At 40.1% G+C, this 20575-nt stretch overlaps 1 protein-coding gene across 8 annotated transcripts in view; it reads left to right on the forward strand.

The window, feature by feature from the left end:
• The window catches only part of MDM4 (MDM4 regulator of p53), a 45922-nt gene extending 25547 nt beyond the window's left edge, over positions 1-20375 (forward strand). The window contains exons 6-12 of one of the 8 annotated variants that reach the window (XM_082702105.1): positions 3479-3546; positions 4282-4381; positions 6967-7127; positions 8785-8934; positions 10936-11016; positions 12987-13603; positions 16894-20375. In XM_082702105.1, coding sequence (XP_082558231.1) covers positions 3479-3546; positions 4282-4381; positions 6967-7127; positions 8785-8934; positions 10936-11016; positions 12987-13565 — 1139 coding nt within the window. In that variant the 3' untranslated portion in view covers positions 13566-13603; positions 16894-20375. Of the gene's footprint in view, positions 1-3478; positions 3547-4281; positions 4382-6966; positions 7128-8784; positions 8935-10935; positions 11017-12986; positions 15141-16893 lie in introns of those variants that run through there. The other 7 variants (XR_014303724.1, XM_082702104.1, XR_014303725.1 and 4 more) reach the window with 7 other exon arrangements.
• The last annotated feature ends 200 nt before the right edge of the window (positions 20376-20575 follow it).

Consider the following 20575-nt stretch of genomic DNA (forward strand, 5'->3'; position numbering starts at 1 on the left):
GATTTTATTTATTTATTTGACAGAGATCACAAGTAGGCAAAGAGGCAGGCAGAGAGAGGAAGGGAAGCAGGCTCCCTGCCTAGCAGAGAGCCTGATGTGGGGCTCGATCCCAGGACTCTGGGATCATGACCTGAACTGAAGGCAGAGGCCTTAATCCACTGAGCCACTCAGGTGCCCCAATTCCATATCTTTTAAATACTGTCCTCTGGGTTTAATTTATTTCGTATGTGCAGGAAGCGGACTGCTCTGGGGTCTGAAGAAATAGGTGAAAACTGGATATAACTGAAATGTAACCCTATCTGTTACTCCTTTCCAAATAATGAACCTTCCTCCCCCATTTCTCTGTGAAGGCCTTTTGTGCGTCTCAAATTAGATTTTAGGTAACCTTATCCTTTAAAGAAAGCCAAGTTTGTGATTCTTTTAGATTGGTTATCTTCCAGTAGTTTAGTGAAACAAATAATTGAAAAGAATCCAGTCCTAATAAAGATTTATGATTTAACGTGAGAGCAGAGACTGCTTTCATAGTGAAATGTGTCTTTGAACTTACATTGAATTTTGGAGCCTGTTGTCTTCATTGAGCCATTTGCCCACTTCACCCAGCTGTAAATTTCTGTTGAGAGGGAAGGCCTTGCAAATAATACAGCGCTTTATTGAAATTCAGTCACTTGTGAAATAGTAGGGCTTTCCTGGGATGTTCACTGCAGGCTTGAACTGCACGGAGGATTTTATATTTGCTGATCTACGCTTTCAGTAGAATTTGTTTTCTGATTGTTCTCTGGATAACTCGAGTGGGTCTAATTCTCACTTTTCCTCTCTCTTTCTCTTGCACTTGGAGCATTTAACATGCCATCTATTAAAATGAGCATTTCAATAATATTTCAGTTGATCCTAACAACAACCCTGTGAGGAAGGTCTGGAGATGCTAAAACGGAGGGGTTTTTGTTTGTTTGTGGTTTTGATTTTCGCTTTTTTTAAAAAAAGATTTTATTTTATTTATTTATTTTTTAAAGATTTTATTTATTTATTTGCCGGAAGGAGGAGACACGGCGAGAGAGGGAACACAAGAGAAAAGCAGGCTTCCCACTGAGCAAGGAGCCCGATGTGGGACTCAGTCCCAGGACCCTGGGATCATGAACCAAGCCGAAGGCAGATGCTTAACAACTGAGCCTCCCAGGCGTCCTGATTCTATTTATTTGACAGAGAGAGACACAGCGAGAGAGGATAACATTGGCAGGGGGAGTGGGAGAGGGAGGAGCAGGCTTCCCTCCGAGCAGGGAGCCCTATGCGGGGCTTCATTCCAGGACCTTGGAATTATGACCTGAGCTGAAGGCAGACGCTTAACGATTGAGCCATCCAGGCGCCCCTTTGGTTTTTGCTCTTAATAGAATAAATGATTTGTCCAAGATGAGGTGCCACTGATAATTGGTAGAACGGATATTTCTGACTGACTGGTTCTTGGGCTTTTCATTGTGCCACACATTGATGTCATAACAGAGTTTGCCCCAATTAATTTTTCTTAACACATTTCTCTCTAAACATGAAATGTTTAAAAGATTTTGTTTGTTCTTGTCACTTTGAAATGATTTTAGTTAGAAAAAAGTAATAAAAGTATAATAAAGGGTTCCAAATATTCTTTACCCAGATTCCCCAAATGATAACTGACATCTTGTATAACCATAGTACCTTGTTAAAAACCAGAATATTGCCCCAAAGTACTTTTGATTGTCTGCTCTTGACTTGCCCTTGCTTTGGTGCTTGTGGTTGGTTATTGCTGTTGATCTGAATGAATTGGGTTGCTTGTGTTTTGTTTAAAAGGACAAACGAGAAAAATGTTTTTTATATCACCTGCTGTACACCTTTGCAAGTGGGTTAAACCTTTTATTTTGATGGTTGAGAAAATGTCATTGTGTAAAGTAAAGGTGGCTCTTTTATGAGGCATTTGTCCAAATCTCCACATGTATACCAACAAAATGACAAATAAATGACAGGCTTTATTTAGTTTAAAATTCCTTTGTATGTTGTGGTTTTCCCACATAATTTCTTTTTGCTTATAAATTTTCATTTTTTAAAAAAATTTATTTGAGAGAGGGCGTTTGAGATAGAGCGAGAGCTCACTCACTCGTTGGTAGGAGGGGCAGGAGAAGAGGGAGGAGCAGATTCTCCACTGAGCAGGGAGCCTGACTTAGGGCTCAGTCCCAGGACTTTGTAATCAGGACCTTAGTCGAAGGCAGATGCCCAACAGATTGAACCAGCAGGTGCCCTGCTTCTAAATGTTTTAACCTGAGGAAGATATAGGAAGGCATTAGAACTATAAATGACAATATCAAGTTGCTTTAGTAAAGAAATGCTTTATCTGCATTGTCTCGTTAGTTGATCTTTGAAGACCACTGGGGTCAGAAAATGCTGTCCCTCAAACTTCTCAGTATTCTCTGTTGACCTATAAAAATTCTTGTCGAAATCACGCTCTTTAGGATTACAGTTCTGAAATTGTTTGCGTTGTGCAAACTAACTGAATTATCAAACCACTTGGAGGATCCATATTCTTTTCCCTTGCAGCCTCTATGACGTGAGGATGGGGTTCTCCATAAATGTCTTATCTCTGGACCTGATAGTAGCTAACGAACCCAACCCTTGGTAGACTTATTTGGGAACATTTCAGTTACATATAACCTCATATAATGAGCAGTCTAGGTTACTAAATTCTCTGCACTTTGTCGTTTTCCTGTAGCTGAGTTTTCATCTTCTGTTCTGCTTGAAAAATTTCCAAGTCCTCAAAATACATTTCTCTCAGACTATCTGAGAATTACTCTCAGGTTATTGTTTTCTTTGCTTTCACTGGCTTTGAGAAGAACTTTTATCTGCTCTCCCTTCTTTCTTAGGAAATGTTTATAGTAACTGGGAAAAATAAAACTTTTTTTTTAAGCAAAACATGTTAATTAAAAAAACTACTGCATATTCATGTATTGGGAATTTAGAATGTAAGTTTGCACGAGGTGCTATTGTGTTATGAAGCAAGTGAGGAAAATTCCAGATTTTCAGATTTCATAACCCTGTATAACTTTAACAGTTGAAAGTAAAAATTAAAGACCGAACTTTTTTGCTGTGGTTTACAAGTTAGGCAGATTGGATAATAAACATCTGTGGGAAGAGATAATAAAAAATACTCTCCATTATTTCTTGGTTGGAATCACTTTCATAGAAAAATGTGAAAGTTTGCCATGAACACTTTTTAGTTATTTTTCATTTTCTCCCAGATTACATTTTGGTAATAACATTTTGAACAAAGCCTGTCTTGGTCTTTGCTGTTTTTATCAGTTTTGATTTTTCCCTTTTGGATGAGAGCTTTGCCCAGCCAACATGGAGACGTACATCTTTAGGGAGCACACCTGGCTCCAGGGTTGTTTGCTGAGGTCCTTTTTATGTGGAAAGAACGGTTATTACCAGGGAAGGTTTTCCTTTTGTTTTACTTGCTATCCAGATGCTGCTCAGACTCTCGCTCTCGCACAGGATCACAGTATGGATATTCCAAGTCAAGACCAACTGAAGGTAAAATCACCACACGGTGACTTCTTTTGTTGTACAGAGTGGCCCCTTCTCTGTACCTATGGATCTTGGACTCCCAAGACCTTTCTCTGAATGTGGTAAGAATTTAACAAGAAAGGTTATTGGGAGTTCACAGACCAGGGACAGAGTGAACTTCTCTGTTCTGCCCATAACAGAGTTCCAGTCTCTGAATTTTTCTTTGGGATGTAGCACTTCTGATCTTCAGTTCCTCCAGTTGCATTTTCTTTGGGGTTTGTGTATGCCTGTGTGTGTGATGGTGTCCATATATAGGTGTTTGAGAAAACTGCTTTATTAGATTTTAGCAGGCTTTTTGCAATTGAGTTCATGTCAGGCCATTCTTAAAGCTTCTTGAGACCTGGGAAAACTTTATGATCTTCTTGGTATATGCTGAGGGTTTCTCATGTTTTCTGAGTTATGCCTAATTTTGTAGTCTAGAGGCTTTTCATTGATAGCCTATTTTTAACAGTAGATTTTGGCCTTTTGTGCATAGATTTTTTTATTCCCCTAGGTTTGGGATTCTCTTAGTGCTGCTTACAGTGAGTTAAGGAGAGGTGTTGCCTTTATTTGATGACTATTGCGAACTCCAGAGATCTCTTTCTTGTGCGTAACCCATTGTGCCGCACGCTGACTGGTGAGCCAGGACGGAACTGCTACATCCCCGGGTCTCAGTCATTTTTACGGCACTGACAGACATCTTTCCCTTTTTTTTTTTTCCAGCAAAGTGCAGAAGAAAGTTCCAATTACAGGAAAAGAACAGAAGAAGGCAATATTCCTGCACTGCCTACCTCACATCATAAATGCAGAAGTTCTAGAGAAGGTAAGTTTTGGGTTAAGGCTATACATTTTTTACTTTTTCTTTCTCTCTCTCTCTTTTTTTTTTTCCTTTCGTTGATGACTTCTAGAAATGGGATTTATTCAACATTTAGCACTGGCTGCAATTGAGACCATTCTATAGACAACTCCAAAAATTATAATGCAATTTCTTTGTATATGAAGTAAGAGGGTCATATGTCATCCTTACTTCTCATTCTTTTCCAAAAACTTTTCCTTTACCCTAGTGACCGTTGTTAACTTTGAAGATGGTAGTGCTCTTTTAGCAACCTGTGTTTACTGGGGTGGACTGGTGGGGTGAGACCTGTCCTTTGGTTACATGCTAATAGAAGATCACTACAGATAAATCAATTTACCACCTAGTCAAGCTGCCTTGGCCTTTTAAATTTTGACATACTTGTATATATTCAGTCCAGTTAGGCTTCTTATTTTGATTTATCTGCTTCAGGTGAAGGCTAATTTTTGTAGAGTTTTGAAGTTTGCAGAGATGATGTATACGTAGTCTGTCAGAGCCAAGAATGAGCCCTCAGGAGCCTAGGAGGTCCTTTGTTTGCCCTTGGATGATAGTCCTCAGATCTTTGCCATCTGTACTAGATACGCTATGGTCAGGTTAAATGACTTAATTGATATTTTGAAAGTTTGCCCCAAGCTCTGCTTAATAAAGTATCCCCTAAAATTTTTTCTCTACAGGAGTATAAAATAATAAATTATTCAAGCCTTTTATGACATGATAGTTTCTAGTTTAGGTACTGGCTCATACTTAGAGCAGTGGCAGGTTAGATCTCTAGCAACATCCCAGAATGTGATGCTGCTCTAATTGTTTTAAATGTTAAAAATTGAATCCATTTATCATACAACCGAATTTTGAGCTACCTAGTCACCTGGGAGCTTATTTCCTGTCTGTATGGTATTAAGTGTGTAATTTTTTCTTTAAATGTAGGTCTTTGGTTATTTGCTACTCAAAAGGCTATTTGAAATGTAAGAATAGCCAATGTAAGAGACTGTGTGTAGCTTGTGCTGTAAATTTTGAGAATAAAGAGCTTAGTATTTTCAGAAAAGTATATAAGTAGAAAGGTCAGACTTTGTGTATGTGGAAAGGATATTTCTATTGCCCTTACGGGATGTTTGAGAGCTTGAAGAGACGAGGATAACTTTAATATGGCATCATCTCAGGGGTTTGGGTTTTGATTATCTAGTAATGAGTAAGTAAAAAGCTAAATTTCTCCCTGAACTTAATGGGCAGGGTTCAACATAATTTGTAAGTAGATAAGGTAATCCTTTGTTCTGACAGGGACCAATTTATTGCAAGTTTTTAAGCACGGGCACCTCAACACATTTTAACACCCATGGTTGCTATGGAAATGGCTGGTGCACCGGGAGGAAGCAGAGGAGAGTGAGAAAGTAGGAACAGAGGAGAGCACAACAAAACAAGATTGGATGATGGCATGTTGTGGTAGCAGCAAATTTTTTTTTTTTTTAAGATTTTATTCATTTATTTGACAGACAGAGATCACAAGTAGGCAGAGAGGCAGGCAGAGAGAGAGAGAGAGAGGGAAGCAGACTCCCTGCTGAGCAGAGAGCCCGATGCGGGACTCGACTCCAGGACCCTGAGATCATGACCTGAGCTGAAGGTAGCGGCTTAACTCACTGAGCCACCCAGGCGCCCGGTAGCAACAAATTTATGTTAGTCACCACCTCGAATGTCACTTGGATGTACAACATGAGATCTTTTACTTGGAATATGTGGTCCCTTCTTAGATTTGGGGTTTGCAATATTTCTAGATCTTAGATAACCTCGAAAGAGCCCATTGATCCAGAAAGGACATTGGTGTTTTATAATGGTTGTTAGCCATCTGAACATGAACTCGTGAGAAACATCCCTAAATATGTAGCAGTGAGATGGCCTTGACAACCTTGTGAGTGCTCATTCGGTCTGGACTGCCTTGCTTCTGTCTTCAGGTTCGGCCGCTCTGCTACCACTGTTGCAGTCCATGGATCAAGCCACCATCAGGCATCATGTACTAGAACAAGTCTCTCTTTGATCATTGCCGTGCTCTGAATGTTTAACATGGTGCTAAATAACCATTTTGAAATCCTCTAGAACAGTGTCATTGTTTGGGTGTTTTCAGAGTTTAGATTTTTTTTTTTTTTTTAAGATTTTATTTATTTATTTGACAGAGAGAAATCACAAGTAGGCAGAGAGGCAGACAGAGAGAAAGAGGAGGAAGCAGGCTCCCTGTCAAGCAGAGAGCCCAATGCGGGACTCAATTCTAGGACCCTGAGATCATGACCTGAGCCGAAGGCAGAAGCTTAACCCACTGAGCCACCCAGGCGCCCCAGATTTCTTGATAAATGATCATCTGCTTCTAGTGTCATTACTTGTTAATGAACGACTCCTGAATTTGAGAGGAGGTCCGGGCTCTGTGACTGCAATATTTGATTTCTGTTTCTTTCAATATATTGGCTGTAGAAATTTCTTTTGACCTGTCTTGTAAAGAGATTATAAGTGTTACAAAGCGAGTTTTGAGTTTTGTGTAGGTAGTTACTGTCCTTTCCGTTTGACTGCTGTAGATGAAGACTTCATAAAAAACTTAACCCAAGATGAGACATCTAAGCTGGACCTTGGGTTTGAGGAGTGGGATGTAGCTGGGCTGCCTTGGTGGTTTTTAGGAAACCTGAGGAGCAACTATACACCTAGAAGTAATGGCTCGACTGATTTACAGACAAATCAGGTAAATGTCACATTGGAAGAGTAACTTTCTGGTTTTTTTTTTTTTTTTAAGATTTTATTTATTTATTTATTTGACAGAGAGAGAGACACACACAGCAAGAGAGGGAACACAACTAGGGGGAGTGGGAGAGGGAGGTGCAAGCTTCCTGCTGACCTCCCATCCCAGGACCCTGGGATCATGACCCGAGCTGAAGGCAGACGCCCAATGACTGAGTCACCCAGGCGCCCCCATTTTGTTTTTGAAAGAGTAACTTTCTTGGTTACTCTTCACCACACATTGCATTTTATAAGAATTCTCATTCAGCGCCATCTGTGTGCATCTGCTGCTCAAATCTGTATCCACAGCCTTGACCTCTTCTCTAAATGCCCAGCTTCTGTGCTCAGCTGCCTACTCACCACCTTCGCTTAGATGATCGGACATTGAACGTGTTCAAACCAGAGCTCTGGGTTTTATTTTTAAATTTTTCTAAACATTCCTGTATAGCCTTTCCTTTTCCGTGAATCTCCCTTCTATCCAGTCCTTCCAGCCAAATCTCAAGGGATGGTATCAGTTTCTTTCTCTGTCATATGCCACATTCAGGTTTTCAGCTCTTTATTTAAAACATATCCAGACTCTCAACGACTTTTATTACTTCTGGTGTGGTACCCTAATTCAAACCATAAACGTTCTGTTCCTTTGTCTTACTTATAGTCTCTTTTTTACTTCTCACTTCGAAAACCTGTTATTCTATTTTGTTTATATGCCTCTTGCCTTTTTACCCCTACTGAAATGTAAGTCCACGGCTTTCTCATTATTCATCATTCTATTATTTAGTACCTAGAACAGTATCTGACACGTAATAGGAGTTCAGGGAGTATTTGCTTAGTAAATGAATGGATATAAAATAGTGGCAAAAAAAGTTAAGTTTTCTCTTAGGAATAGTGTAGAAAAGCAGGTCATAAAATATCCATAGACGAATGCGAAAGAAAGTCATATTTAAAGTCATTCAAGAATTCAGAAAGAGGATAGGAGATTTTAGTTACCATCAGTATTTCTTATATTTCAATAAACATTATTATTTTTAAAGATTTTATTTATTTATTTATTTAGAGAGAGCAGGTGAGCAGAGGGAGAGGGAGAGAGAGATCTCAAGCAGACTCTGTACTGAGTGCAGAACCAGACGTGGGGCTCAGTCTCATGATCTTGAGATCATGCCCTGAGCCAAAATCCAGAGTTGGATGCTTAACTGACTGAGTCACCCAGGCATCCCTCAGTAAACGTTATTTGACCATAAAGGAAGTAATATATTATAGTTAATAGAATTGTTTTCTAGGTTCTCAGTGTGCCACCTTTGGAAAGGAAATTTTAGAGAATGGATTCTGTTTAGTTGAGCAACTATGAGTCTTTAGCTTTTAAGCTTTCGGTACTGTTTCTTAGGTGTTATACCCGATTTACTGTTAAAGTTAGAAAATTTCTTGCCAGGCTCCCTGTATCCACTCATTAGTTCATATGTAGTAGGTGCCAAGTAGATATCTGTTGAATGAATAGACATCTGCCGAAGAAAGGCTAGCTGTTCTTTGGAGGTGTGTGAAGATAGAGTTTTGGGTTCATTTCTCTTGGTTCAATGTCACCGATAAGCCTCCGACTACAAAAACTCACATTTGTTTTTTTCTACTAGGATATAGGTACTGCCATTGTTTCAGACACCACAGATGACTTGTGGTTTTTGAATGAGTCTGTATCAGAGCAGTTTGGTGTGGGAATAAAAGTTGAAGCTGCAGACACTGAAGAAACAAGTGAAGAAGTAGGGAAAGTAAGAGACAAAAGGGTATGTGTGGAAAATTTCACGTTGGTTGTATTTATGTGCACATAGTATAATCTGTTCAGATCTGGTGTCCTGTCCCTTGGTACCACAGATGAGTCACATAATCCCCCCTTTTTATTTTCTAATGTTTTCCTCTATCCGGTTTTCAGGTTCACATTACATTAACCAACACTCTCTTAAAAATAGGATAGGACTGCATGGGTAAAACTCCTTCCTTAGAAGCAAGAAGCTGTCCTTTTCTCCTTGTCTAATCTCTCACTGTGGATTTTTTGCTTCTGGTGACCTTGCTTCGCTAACAAGGCAAAGTTCTAAGTGGCCATGGAAGCCTGCAGGGAAAAAATTCTTATTTTTTGGATGTCTCAATGTCTTCCACAGTCATTCATATCTAAATGGAAGTAGGCAGGTGGGCTCTTCTTACATAGTTGGAGTTTAAGTAAGAGGGAAGAAGAGAGAGTGTTAGAACTCCGAATACACAGTGTGAGCACACCAAGAGTCATTAAAGCATTTGTTCAAGTCTCAAAGGAGATTGGACTGCAGATCCAATGGCTGACGCTGACAGGATTCTCAGTAAACATCTATTGAGTAAATATAACAAAACACAGATGTAAATAGAGTCATCTTTTTAATTTGAGGGACTTTCATAGTAATTTGGATTCCTGAAGGGTATCCTGGTATGTTTATAGGCAGATCGATGCTTGGGTCCTGCTAGACTAGTTGTATGCGTAGCATCAGAAGGGACTGTAAGTGGCTGGAATGAAGACAAAGGTGACATTTGGAAACTTCCATTGAGAGACATGGAACTTAAAATACTTGAACTTGTGAGAGAAAGTTGCCATAAGGAGGTTCCTAATTATATCATAATTGATTTTATTCCATTTACTAGATCATAAAATAGGGTTTTAATTTTTAAAATTTTATTTTATTTTTAAAAAGATTTTATTTATTTGACAGAGAGACAACAAGAGAAGGGAACACAAGCAGGGGGAGTGGGAGACGGAGAAGCAGGCTTCCCGTTGAGCAAGGAGCCCGATGCGGGGCTCAAACCCAGGACCCTGGGATCATGACTTGAGCTGAAGGCAGACATTTAATGACTGAGCCACCCAAGTGCCCCAATTTTTAGAATTTTCAATTCTGAATTTGAAAATTTAAAGGACACTTCCCACATTTCCTGACTTTCTTTTTCTTGGTCCATGGGCAATTTTTTTTAAAAGATTTTTTATTTATTAATTAGAGCAAGAGAGAGCACAGCAGGGTTAGGGGCAGAGGGAGAAGCAGGCTCCCCACAGAGCAGGGAGCCCGATGCGGAGCTCGATCCCAGGACTCTGGGATCATGACCTGAGCCGAAGGCAAACGTTTAACTGACTGAGCCACCCAGGTGCCCCAACGGGCATGTTTTTATAGGACAACCAGAGTGCACATAACTAGTTTTACTTTTGAATGTGAAATTTACTTTTTATAAACTACTTTTTCATTCTTCACATCTTAGTTCCTTATTTTATGTAGTGCTTTTCACTTCATTTTCTCATGCAGTCCTTACTCTTGTAAATGTCTGCCTAAATTTCCAAGATAAAAAATTTCCACGTTTGGGTGGGAGGTTGGGGTACCAGGTGGTGGGTATTATAGAGGGCATGGATTGCATGGAGCACTGGGTGTGGTGAAAAAAATAATGAAGACTGTTTACTGAAAATAAATAAATTAATAAAAAAAATTTCCACGTTTAATGATTTGTAGCTTTTCTGCTCTGATTCTATTTATTTTCATTAAGGTCATACATTTGGGTGCCCTCTTGTATTTGGTGATCCTTCTGGGCACTTTCCAGTCATTTCTTCTACTGAGCTGCCTGCTGGGCACGCACAGAGTCATAGTAAGCTGTTTTCTTTTCAAGTGGTAGTGATGGAGGCAGAATGTGGGCTTTAAATCAAAGTTCTTCTGTCTCTCGCTTTCAGATTATAACCTCATCTAAACTAGGTAAACCTTACTAATGAGATGTCTTTGCCCTCACAGGTGCTTGAAGTGGGAAAAAATGATGACCTTGAGGACTCTAAGTCCCTAAGTGACGATACTGATGTGGAAGTTACCTCTGAGGTATGAGTAAGCTAGTAAAAAAGCCGTTTCCCGCCACCTGCGGCTTCCAGTGTGAACGTTCAGCAGTGCCCTTGTGTTGAAGAAGGCCATTTACCCTGTTTCTGTCTTGCCTTCCTTGGTGTTAAGACATGTTAGCTTCTTTATATCTTGTTAGAGGTTTTTATTGCAATTTGGAGAAGGGGAGGATGAGTTGACCTAATCCTCTCCCCACCTTGAAAGGGGTGACTTAAATGCCCGTCTGTGTGCCTTTCTTCCTGCTAACAGAATTCTTTGGATACGATGCAGTGGATACACAGGAGTTATTTAAAATACTCCTACACTACTTTACCCACTAAACAGCCCTCCACAATCCTAAAGCTAGACCTGTAAGCTATCTCAGATTCCTTGTCAAGAATAAAGACCCCATTTTCACTGCTTTCTTAAAAACAAACCAATGGGGAATGGCCCAATTTCCACCTAGGTTTACATTAACGAGGGCTAGTAAATGCAGGTAGAGTATTAAGCTGTTAGGTATTAGGTGTGGATTTGTCACCAAATGTGACAGCCGAGGTGTAGACTCACACATAGTTTTGCTTTTCTCTTTTCATGCTAGTTCCCATTTTTCTTCAGTGCTACACTCAGCTCACCTGCTTGGAAGAAGGGTGATGGGGGAGGGAGAAGGGAGGGGATTTTATAGTTTGCTGCTTTTAGAATAGTTGGAGGTTGTCTCTGGTATTGAGGCTCCCCTGCTCCCAGCCTGCCACTGTTGACCATTATGATAATGCATTGCAAATTATCTGTCTGTGCGTAGCTAAGTAATAAAGTGGAATATATTGGTCCATTAAGTGTTCTTGACCATAATACAAATAGCAGAGATAAGTGTTTCCATCTTAATCAGACTTCTGTGGCTACTTGGGCCCAGAAAACCTATTAAGCAAATAGACTGTATTTCATCAAATCAAAGACGCCATTTAATTTAATAAGCCCTATTATTTTATGTACTACTAAAGAAAAAGTGATGCCAATTAGATTATGACACACCATCAGTTATGAATTCCAAGTGTTTGTGAAGTCTCTCTGAGATTCTGTATAGCATTTGATGATCTGAGGATCTTAAACTGGCAAGAATGTTTTGACGCTCCCTGAAGACCACCCAGTTTAACAAATGGTCATGTCCCTGCCTCTTGGCTTAGGCAGTTGAATTATGCCTTCTAAATGTGAAGTGTGCGGCCTTCATTCTGAAAGTAATCAAGATTGCCTGTGTCAAATCATTGATCCTGTCAAAGTCAGGCAATTATCCACATTAAATACTCTTGACTTGTTCCAAGTAGCTACCTTTGCATTAAGCAAGGCATTTAAAATTCATTGAACTCTAGTATCTTCTCATTTGAATATGGAGAAGTAGGAAGAAAGTTAGCAGCATTCAAGGATGAGCACATTTATTTTTCAGAGGGTAGGGTTTAGGCATACGGTAAACGACCTCTAATCCTGAGACCAGGGGAGAGCATGAGTAATATAGTTATTTTCAAACCTCATTTTGATTTAAGCTTTTTTTTTTTTTTGCCAGATTTTATAACATTTCTTAATTGGGGGGAAGGAATGCAAGTGTTATTTTTTCTTCATTCTTAGCCTCTTGCTCAATAAAAGAGTAAGTTGTACAATGAGAAATGAACTTAAAAGAAGGCAGCAGGGAAAAAAACCCAAGCAATGTAAATTCCACCCAGACTAGATAGAATGCGAAAATAATGAATTGACTTTCTTAAAGATAGCGATATCAAATTCTGACTTGAAATGCCAGTTGCGTCACCATCGTCGCAAAACTCGTGTAGACTTTCTTACGTGTGGCTGTGGAATGTGTTCAGATGTGGAGCTAGACCGCTCACGTGGAATGTCTCCCTGGCTTGGTGAGATGATGAACGTGGCCCACTCTCCCCTTTTTCTGAGCTGCTTGTTCGCTGCTGCGTATTAATTGGCCGCACTTGTCGTTGTAGGATGAGTGGCAATGTACTGAGTGCAAGAAATTTAATTCTCCAAGCAAGAGGTACTGTTTTCGTTGCTGGGCGTTGAGGAAGGATTGGTATTCGGATTGTTCTAAGTTAACCCATTCTCTCTCCACGTCCGATATCACTGCCATACCTGCTGAAAAGAAGGAAAATGAAGGACTAGATGTCCCCGATTGCCGGAGAACCATATCAGCTCCGGTTGTGAGACCTAAAGATGTATGTACAAAGGAAGAAAAAAACCCCAGACTTTTTGATCCTTGCAACTCGGTGGAATTCTTGGATTTGGCCCACAGTTCTGAAAGCCAAGAAACAATATCAAGCGTGGGAGAGCAATCCGATAACCTTTTTGAACAGAGAACAGATGCAGAAAACATGGAGGATTGTCGGAATCTCTTGAAGCCATGTAGTCTGTGTGAGAAGAGGCCACGAGACGGGAACATTATTCATGGGAGGACAGGGCATCTTGTCACTTGTTTTCACTGTGCCAGAAGATTAAAGAAGGCTGGGGCTTCCTGCCCTATATGCAAGAAAGAGATTCAGTTGGTTATTAAGGTTTTCATAGCGTAGCTGACTCAGTGAATTGGAGAGAAATATTAACAGGGCAGGTGTGTATCAAAATGTCAGTATTGAACATCTCTACTCATCATAACCCTCTGTATCTGTTTATTTATTTATGTAAACATCTCTGTGTCACATTTTTGCTTCTACCTGTAGAGGGAATTTGACAGTGAGTTCTTTAGAACTAGATTATCAATTTGGGGGATGGACTCCATTAACATGAAAAGATACGTTAACCACTTCATTCTCTCTCTAAAGATGAGGATCTGGGAGAAGCCAGTACAAACAAAAGTACTTTAATTCATTCACTTACTGAGTTACTTGAAGATTTACTCTTCCTTCAGTTAATTTTATTCCCTAGCCTTTTTTTTTTCTCTTAGGGAATGGTTTTAGGCACCCATATCTAATACTTAGAAAAGTATTAGAGCTAACAGTGGGAAAAAAAAAAACCCAAACAAGTAATTTGATTAGTCCGGTTGTGAAATGCTGTAAATCGCTTTATGGTTGTGATCGGTCCACGCAGTTTGGATGAGCCCAAAGAAAAGTCTTGAAAAACGAGATTTCTTCCATGTGTGCCTAGAACGCTGAGCATTTTTGCTAACATATCCCTGAAAGAATTTTGAAAAACTATATGTAACCTTTTGCACATTTTACCCCTAGGATATGATTAGCAAATAGTGTGTTCCCTTCTGGTGAGTTGTAGACACCTGAGTACCCAACCTAAAACAAGTTACTCCAAGAGGACAGTTTTGTCCCTTGTAACCTTTCCCAAACAGTTTTTCGAGAACTCCATTTCATGGCTCTCATTCTAGGGTAGTTTTCCTTTTGCACATGTTTAATGTGACATCTAAATTTTTAAAAATAAATTTAAGTACTTAACAAAGGATACCCTATCCAGTATATTGTATATGTGCCTTAAAAATATTTTTCTAAAAGTTTTAGAGTTGTAGATTTAGCTGATTGAATTTATAAGAAAAGTCCTGTCATAAAAAGTAGCAAAGACTGCTCTCAATCAGATTCCCTTCAGTCAGATAATGTTTGACTTTAATTCAAATAAAAGCATTAACACATTTCTGGCACAACCTTCTCAATTACATTTCTAAGATAGATGAGGTACAGAGATTTTAATCTAAGCTCTCTTTGCTCTACTCTGTCCTCATTGTCTCTTGAAAATTCTGTTTTTTTTTTCCTTATTGTTCTTTTGTTTGATGCCTCTAGGTGTTTTACAATCTGAAGCGATGCCCAGTAGTAAGATTCTAGATGGGTGTGAGTCAGCCTTTCAAATACAGAGTATGGCAGTTGTGAAAATGAAAATAATTAAAAATGTTATATCTGAAGGAGCATTATATGAGCACATAAATCTTGGGGTAATGCATATGGAAATTGAAGATCTTTAAGCTGATGTTCTTATATATATATCCCTGTCTGCCTTCCCCATTGAAAAAATCTCGATGTATGCTCAGTGGTTTGCATATGAGATTTTGAAGACCATAGCCTACTGGAATTAACAAATTTATGGATCATAAAAATCACCTGGGTTGCTTGTTAAGAAAAACTCAAGTCAAAAAAAAAAAAAAAAAAGAATTCAAACAGTAGCATTGTTTCTCCTCCACAAAGGGGGTTTCTTTCTATGAGAGAGTTTGTTCTGGAAGCTGGTTAAGTGGTCCACAGACCACACTTTGGGAAGCCCTGCCCTAGAAAAGGGTTTTCCCAGTTACAAGAGGTGCAGCAAAGATCGCTTTTAGCATCTTATTTGATTTCTTGAGAGGGAGTTTTGTTAAAAGTTCTAGAAGTTTAAAACTAGAATGCACTCTTAAACCCAGCCCCTGTCATTTTGCACTTGAGGCTAAAAGATTAAATGACAGCGGAGAGTGCGAGCTCGTGAATCCTCTGTTACTAGAACCCAAGTCACTTGTAGTTAAGTTCCCAAACCATACTTTCTTCTCATTATTTGTTAAAATATTTGAAGGGTGATGCTTGTGGAGTTTGGATTCAGGGTGCTAATCATTGAAATCTTGCAGAATAGGACTTGCGGTCAAAGTAAGACTTCCATATTAACACTTAATTCCCAAAGAGAAAATGCCAATTACATACCAACCTTTCTTTCTTTCTTTTTTTAAATTAGCGTATACTGTATTATTTGCCCCCCAGTCTTTCTTATATAATCAGATAAGTTACTCCTCCCACAGGGAGAGGACAGATGAAGGTGCAGAGGAACCTGAACCCCTTTCTCCAGTATTGTTCCTTTTCAGGGAAGGAAGCCCAGGTCTCTTGCTCTCTCTAAGTATCACGGACAAGGGTTTTCCCCTCGAAGCAGAATGGGTCCTTGGACTGTATTGTTTTGTTAGGCCATAGTGAATGAATAAGTTAAATGTCTGTCTTCCCTATGTTCTCCCTAGTGCTCCTCTCTTCAGAGCAGTATGATGGCCCTCAATTTCGTCTGATTTTTGCCAGTTAGGAGCTTTTGCAGGTAAAGACCTAAAAGAGGGACGGGGAGAGTAGGGGATGTGCACTTGCGCCCTCTGATTCTTCTTACATAAAGCTGCAGGTTTGTTTGTTTGTTTGTTTGTTTGTTTTAGAAAACTTAAGAAAAAATTTTAAAAATTTTATTTGCCTCTGAAGATATTTGATGCTCATTTTGGTACATCCCCGCCTGTCACAGGACCCTCTTCTGCTACTCAGCTTTCCTCCTTCTCCCCCTTGCTCACCCGAGTTTTTTTACTGCTCCTGTTACTACTAAATTCTTAGGAGATCCCGAGCTGCGTGTTTGAGCTGCACATTTAGAATAAACCAATACTTGGGTTTACTGACCCTCTAGCAAGAGCCCTGTGAGTGACTACAGCTGTTATAGAGAAAGAGCTGATAGTCCTTTGCTTATCTGAGGCCCAGGCCAGGCTGCCGCGGCCGCAGCACATTGTTTTCCTTCACCCAGGATCCTTCCTTCGTGTCTCCTGGGAGTGTCGGACAGCAAGGAGGATTCTACATTTCTTGCGGTAGAATGGGTCGAGCATCCTACAAAGAGCCAAATAGTGCTATCAGAGCAATTCTTAACCCGCAAGAGACTTTACACCATCTTGATTCCTCTTTGATTTTGTTCTTTTTCAAGGCCACTGCGGTACCGATGTATTTTACTCACTGCCAATGAAAGTAACCCGTGATTTTTATGTGAAGTCTTCATGGTTTTACTTCGACTCGATAAACTCTTGCTTTCTCCACACTACCGTTACCTTTTAGTCGTAGTCAGAGTGAAACAGGGCTCTGGTTTCTGGAGACGGTGCTAGTTTGCCCCTCTTCCAGCAGCCCGTCTGATCTGTCTCCTTTTCTCTTTCCTTCTCAGCTGCTTGAGTTGAAATCTTGATCGTGAGGAAAGGCTCCGTTCAAATAGGTACCCGAAGAGTTGACTGCTTTTGCTGTCTCATGCTGTAGACTTAGGATTAAGGAGATCATCCCACATTAGTGCTAGATTCTTTACTTTTCTTTCTTTTCTTTTTTTAAAGTAATCTCAACGCTCAACAAGGTGTTTAAGATCAGGAGTCGTACACTCTGTACTGACTGAGCCAGCCAGGTGCCCCAGTGCGCAATTTCTTATTTTAATTATCCTTTTAATATTTATCATCATGTTATCCTGGACAAAAAGTTCACTGCAAAAACAATGAACATATCCTCAGAAACCGTGAGTTTTTAGGTTACAGATCAGAATGTCTCCTGTCTCATTAACTCACTGTTCTTGCATCGTACTTAGTATATTTGCTATGTTTTTGTATCAGATACTTAAATCAGACTTTATAAAAATCTTAAGACCAAGCCTTCAGATGCCCTTTCCCCAGAGTCCACCTATGGAATGTCAAAAGGTAGCAATCCTACGCTTGAACAATGGATCAGCATCTGCCGGGCCAGCCTCCAATCTGTCATGAACTTTGCTAATACAAGATGGGATCACTGCCAAGCACTTGAAATACATGATTGTGTTTTAATAATAATTTATGTATATTTAGGTGTATATAATGCTTTGTGGGTCATTTGTTTTGTAAAAATTTTATTTTTAAAGGTCAGGATAATCTGTGGCATTTAAAAAAAAAGTCAATTCAGTGCGTCATTGACTCCTTTGAACAGTCTTTGATGAGAAATTGGTTAGAATGTTAGAAATTGGTGAGCTGTTGGAGTCTTATCTCTTGGTTCTCTTCAGAGAGGAGGACATTTGTTAACCAGATATTTGGGTTTTTCCCCTCACGCAGAGTCCTATGACCTGAAAGTATGCCTTTAGATACTGTGAAGCCATTGTTTTCCATTTAGCCAAGTATCTATTTAAATTGTTGATGGATGTCCTCAAGAATTTAGTTTGATGGTCTCTTCATTCATGGGTGTATATGTATATACATAGAGTATTAAGACTGCCAATGCCTTTGCTGAAAGTGGACAGAATAGGAACTTGCTGTGTTTCGAATTTTCACTTCAGAGATAAAGAACTTATAAGCTCTCCCCTGTGCCAAAAGTGAAATGTACAATGTTTACAAATGTCTGGAATTTTGCACTGCCATAGGCTATGCTAAGTGTCTCCCAGAGGGTGATGAGGGGAGTTGTAGGTTAGCATCTGAGGAGAGAGACTGAGGACCTAAAGCTAAACTGGAAGTGAGTGTCTGAGGTAGTGGTAGAGGTGACTCCCTGACTCAATCTGGGGATAGTTTTTCCAGATTGCTTTGCGACATCCTGTCAGTGGACGGTGCTTTCCTCGGTCGCCATGGCTACATGCTTCCTTTATAGGAGCCACCGATCTCTTCTCTCCTGTGGGAGGGTGTCCCCTAAGCATCTTGAGATCTTTCGGTAGGAGTGTGCAATCCCAAGTAGCGCCATTATTGGCAGATGTGGCATTGTCAAAGGAAAACCGCTAGGTTTACGGTCCCTCTGTCCGAGGCTTTCGGATGACTGAAAATGTGGCAGGTTTGTGTATCTGCAGACAGTGGTAGCTGATCCTTGTTGGTTGCTTATCTGAGGTCCAGGCTGCCGCTGCTGCTGCACGTGGTTTTCCTCTACCCAGGATCCTTCGCTCATGTCTTCTGGGAGCATAGGACAGCGAGCAAGAGTCCTCATTTCTTGGGCGAGAATGGGTGAATAATTTTAAAAAGGGTCAAATAGTTCTGTCAGAGCAATTCTTTTCTCAGAGTTCTTGCTATGATTTGGCACACGCTCTTTTGAAAATTGACATTATCACTACAATCCTGACAATTTATTAGAGCAACTGATGTCTTATCTCAAGGCATTTTTTTTTTTTAACAGTAACTACTTGATGTCATACCTTTCTCCTTCCTTCTTCCCTTACTGTTGCTCTTTTTTCCTCAGAGTTCTAAGTGGTCTACTTTGGGATATTGCTTTTATACCAAAGGCTTTCTGTATCACCCCCCAGACGGTTGGAACGACTGTATATTTAGATAAGGTTCCTCTTTTCTCGTCAGTTCTGGGGAATATTTCTTCACCAGGGGTAGGTGGTGGATTCTAGCAGTAAGGAAGGGAAGCTGTGAAATCAGAGCTACTGTCTGATAAAAAACTTGTAGTTGGGGCACCTGGGTGGCTCAGTGGGTTAAGCTTCCACCTTCGGCTCAGGTCATGATCCCAGGGTCCCCTTATGGGGTTCTCTGCTCAGCAGGGAGCCTGCTTCCTCCCCTTCGCTCTCTGCCTGCCTCTCTGCCTACTTGTGATCTCTGTCTGTCAAATAAAAATAAAATCTTAAAAACAAAAAACAAAAAACCTTGTAGTCGAGACTTGCAGTTGCGACTTCCTTGGTGTCCATGATGGGGCAGCAGGGGAATGAGCAACGGAAGACTGTTGCCTCAGCACTAAGAAACAGAGGCCAGCCTTCCCCCTATGATTTGCCTCATTTTTTCCCTTCCTTTCAAAATAATCAAAACGTCTCCTTTGGTTTTTTTCTTTCCTCCTTTAAGAAATAACAGAAAATGTTTCTGGCCTCCTCGGTCGGTACTTGGCAAGGTAGCAGTTGTGACCAGCCTCTGGGTAGGGCTCTGTCCTTAGTCTACAGGCAAGCACTGGTAAGTGCTTTTGGGATAGAGATAAGGAGTAAGATCCGTCACCCGCTGCAGTCCCAATTGTTCCCTTTTTAAGCCTCATTTTTTTCATCTGTTAACATACATACTACCCTTTCTACCTCATCGTTTGTTATGGAGATTAAGGATGCTAGAGCAGCTCAACCTAGATATATTGCCTTGAATGACATGTTGGAAATGGTTAGACCACTCTCTGGGGTATATATTCAGAATACCTCATGTTCTGGAAGCTGAGCACAAGCTCCCCTTAGTGCCTGCCTAGCAGGGCCTACGTGGCCTCCTCGTACGCCTCTGACTCATCCAGCCTTTCCTAGGTCTGAAGCACCTGACTGGGAAAGAGTTCTGTCTCTAGGTTCAGAGAGAAGTGTGTGTAGATTTGGAGAGTAGATACAGCTGCTCTGTGGTCTGGATGGACAAAAATGTTCTACTTGCACTTGAGTAGGTGGCCTAAAATGCACTGCCAATACACAGAAAACATGCGATTTTCCAAATAACATATCTCGTCAGGTAAGCGTAATCAGCATGTAGCAAATGTGGTTTCATAAAGTGGACGGAAAAAAGCAATGTCGGATAACCTTTTGAATAGTGGCCCAGCTCAATAAAGGAGGAAAGGAGACATTTTCATGTGTTTTTTTGCCTACTCTTTTTAAGCACCAATAAATGAATGACTCTGTATCTTTCTGGGTTTTGCACTATGTAATGCTATTAATACCTTTTGATTCTGTTGTGCTTTCTTGTGTATTAAATATTTTTCATTTTGCCATCTTGTGTCATGATTGGAGAAATCTGTATATCGCAAAATCTCACTTTCTGTTTTTATGTATAATCTGTATTCTGGTTTGGGGACAGAGAATAGATTTTGCAAAAGAAGTTACGTACTTAAAATCAGCAGCGACTTTTGATATTTTCCTCCAGTCACCTGTTAGAGTATTGTATTTCATTTCTAGGTTCCCAGTCCTTGAA

This window comes from Mustela nivalis (genome assembly GCF_964662115.1).
Source record: "Mustela nivalis genome assembly, chromosome: 16".
Lineage (NCBI taxonomy): Eukaryota > Metazoa > Chordata > Mammalia > Carnivora > Mustelidae > Mustela > Mustela nivalis.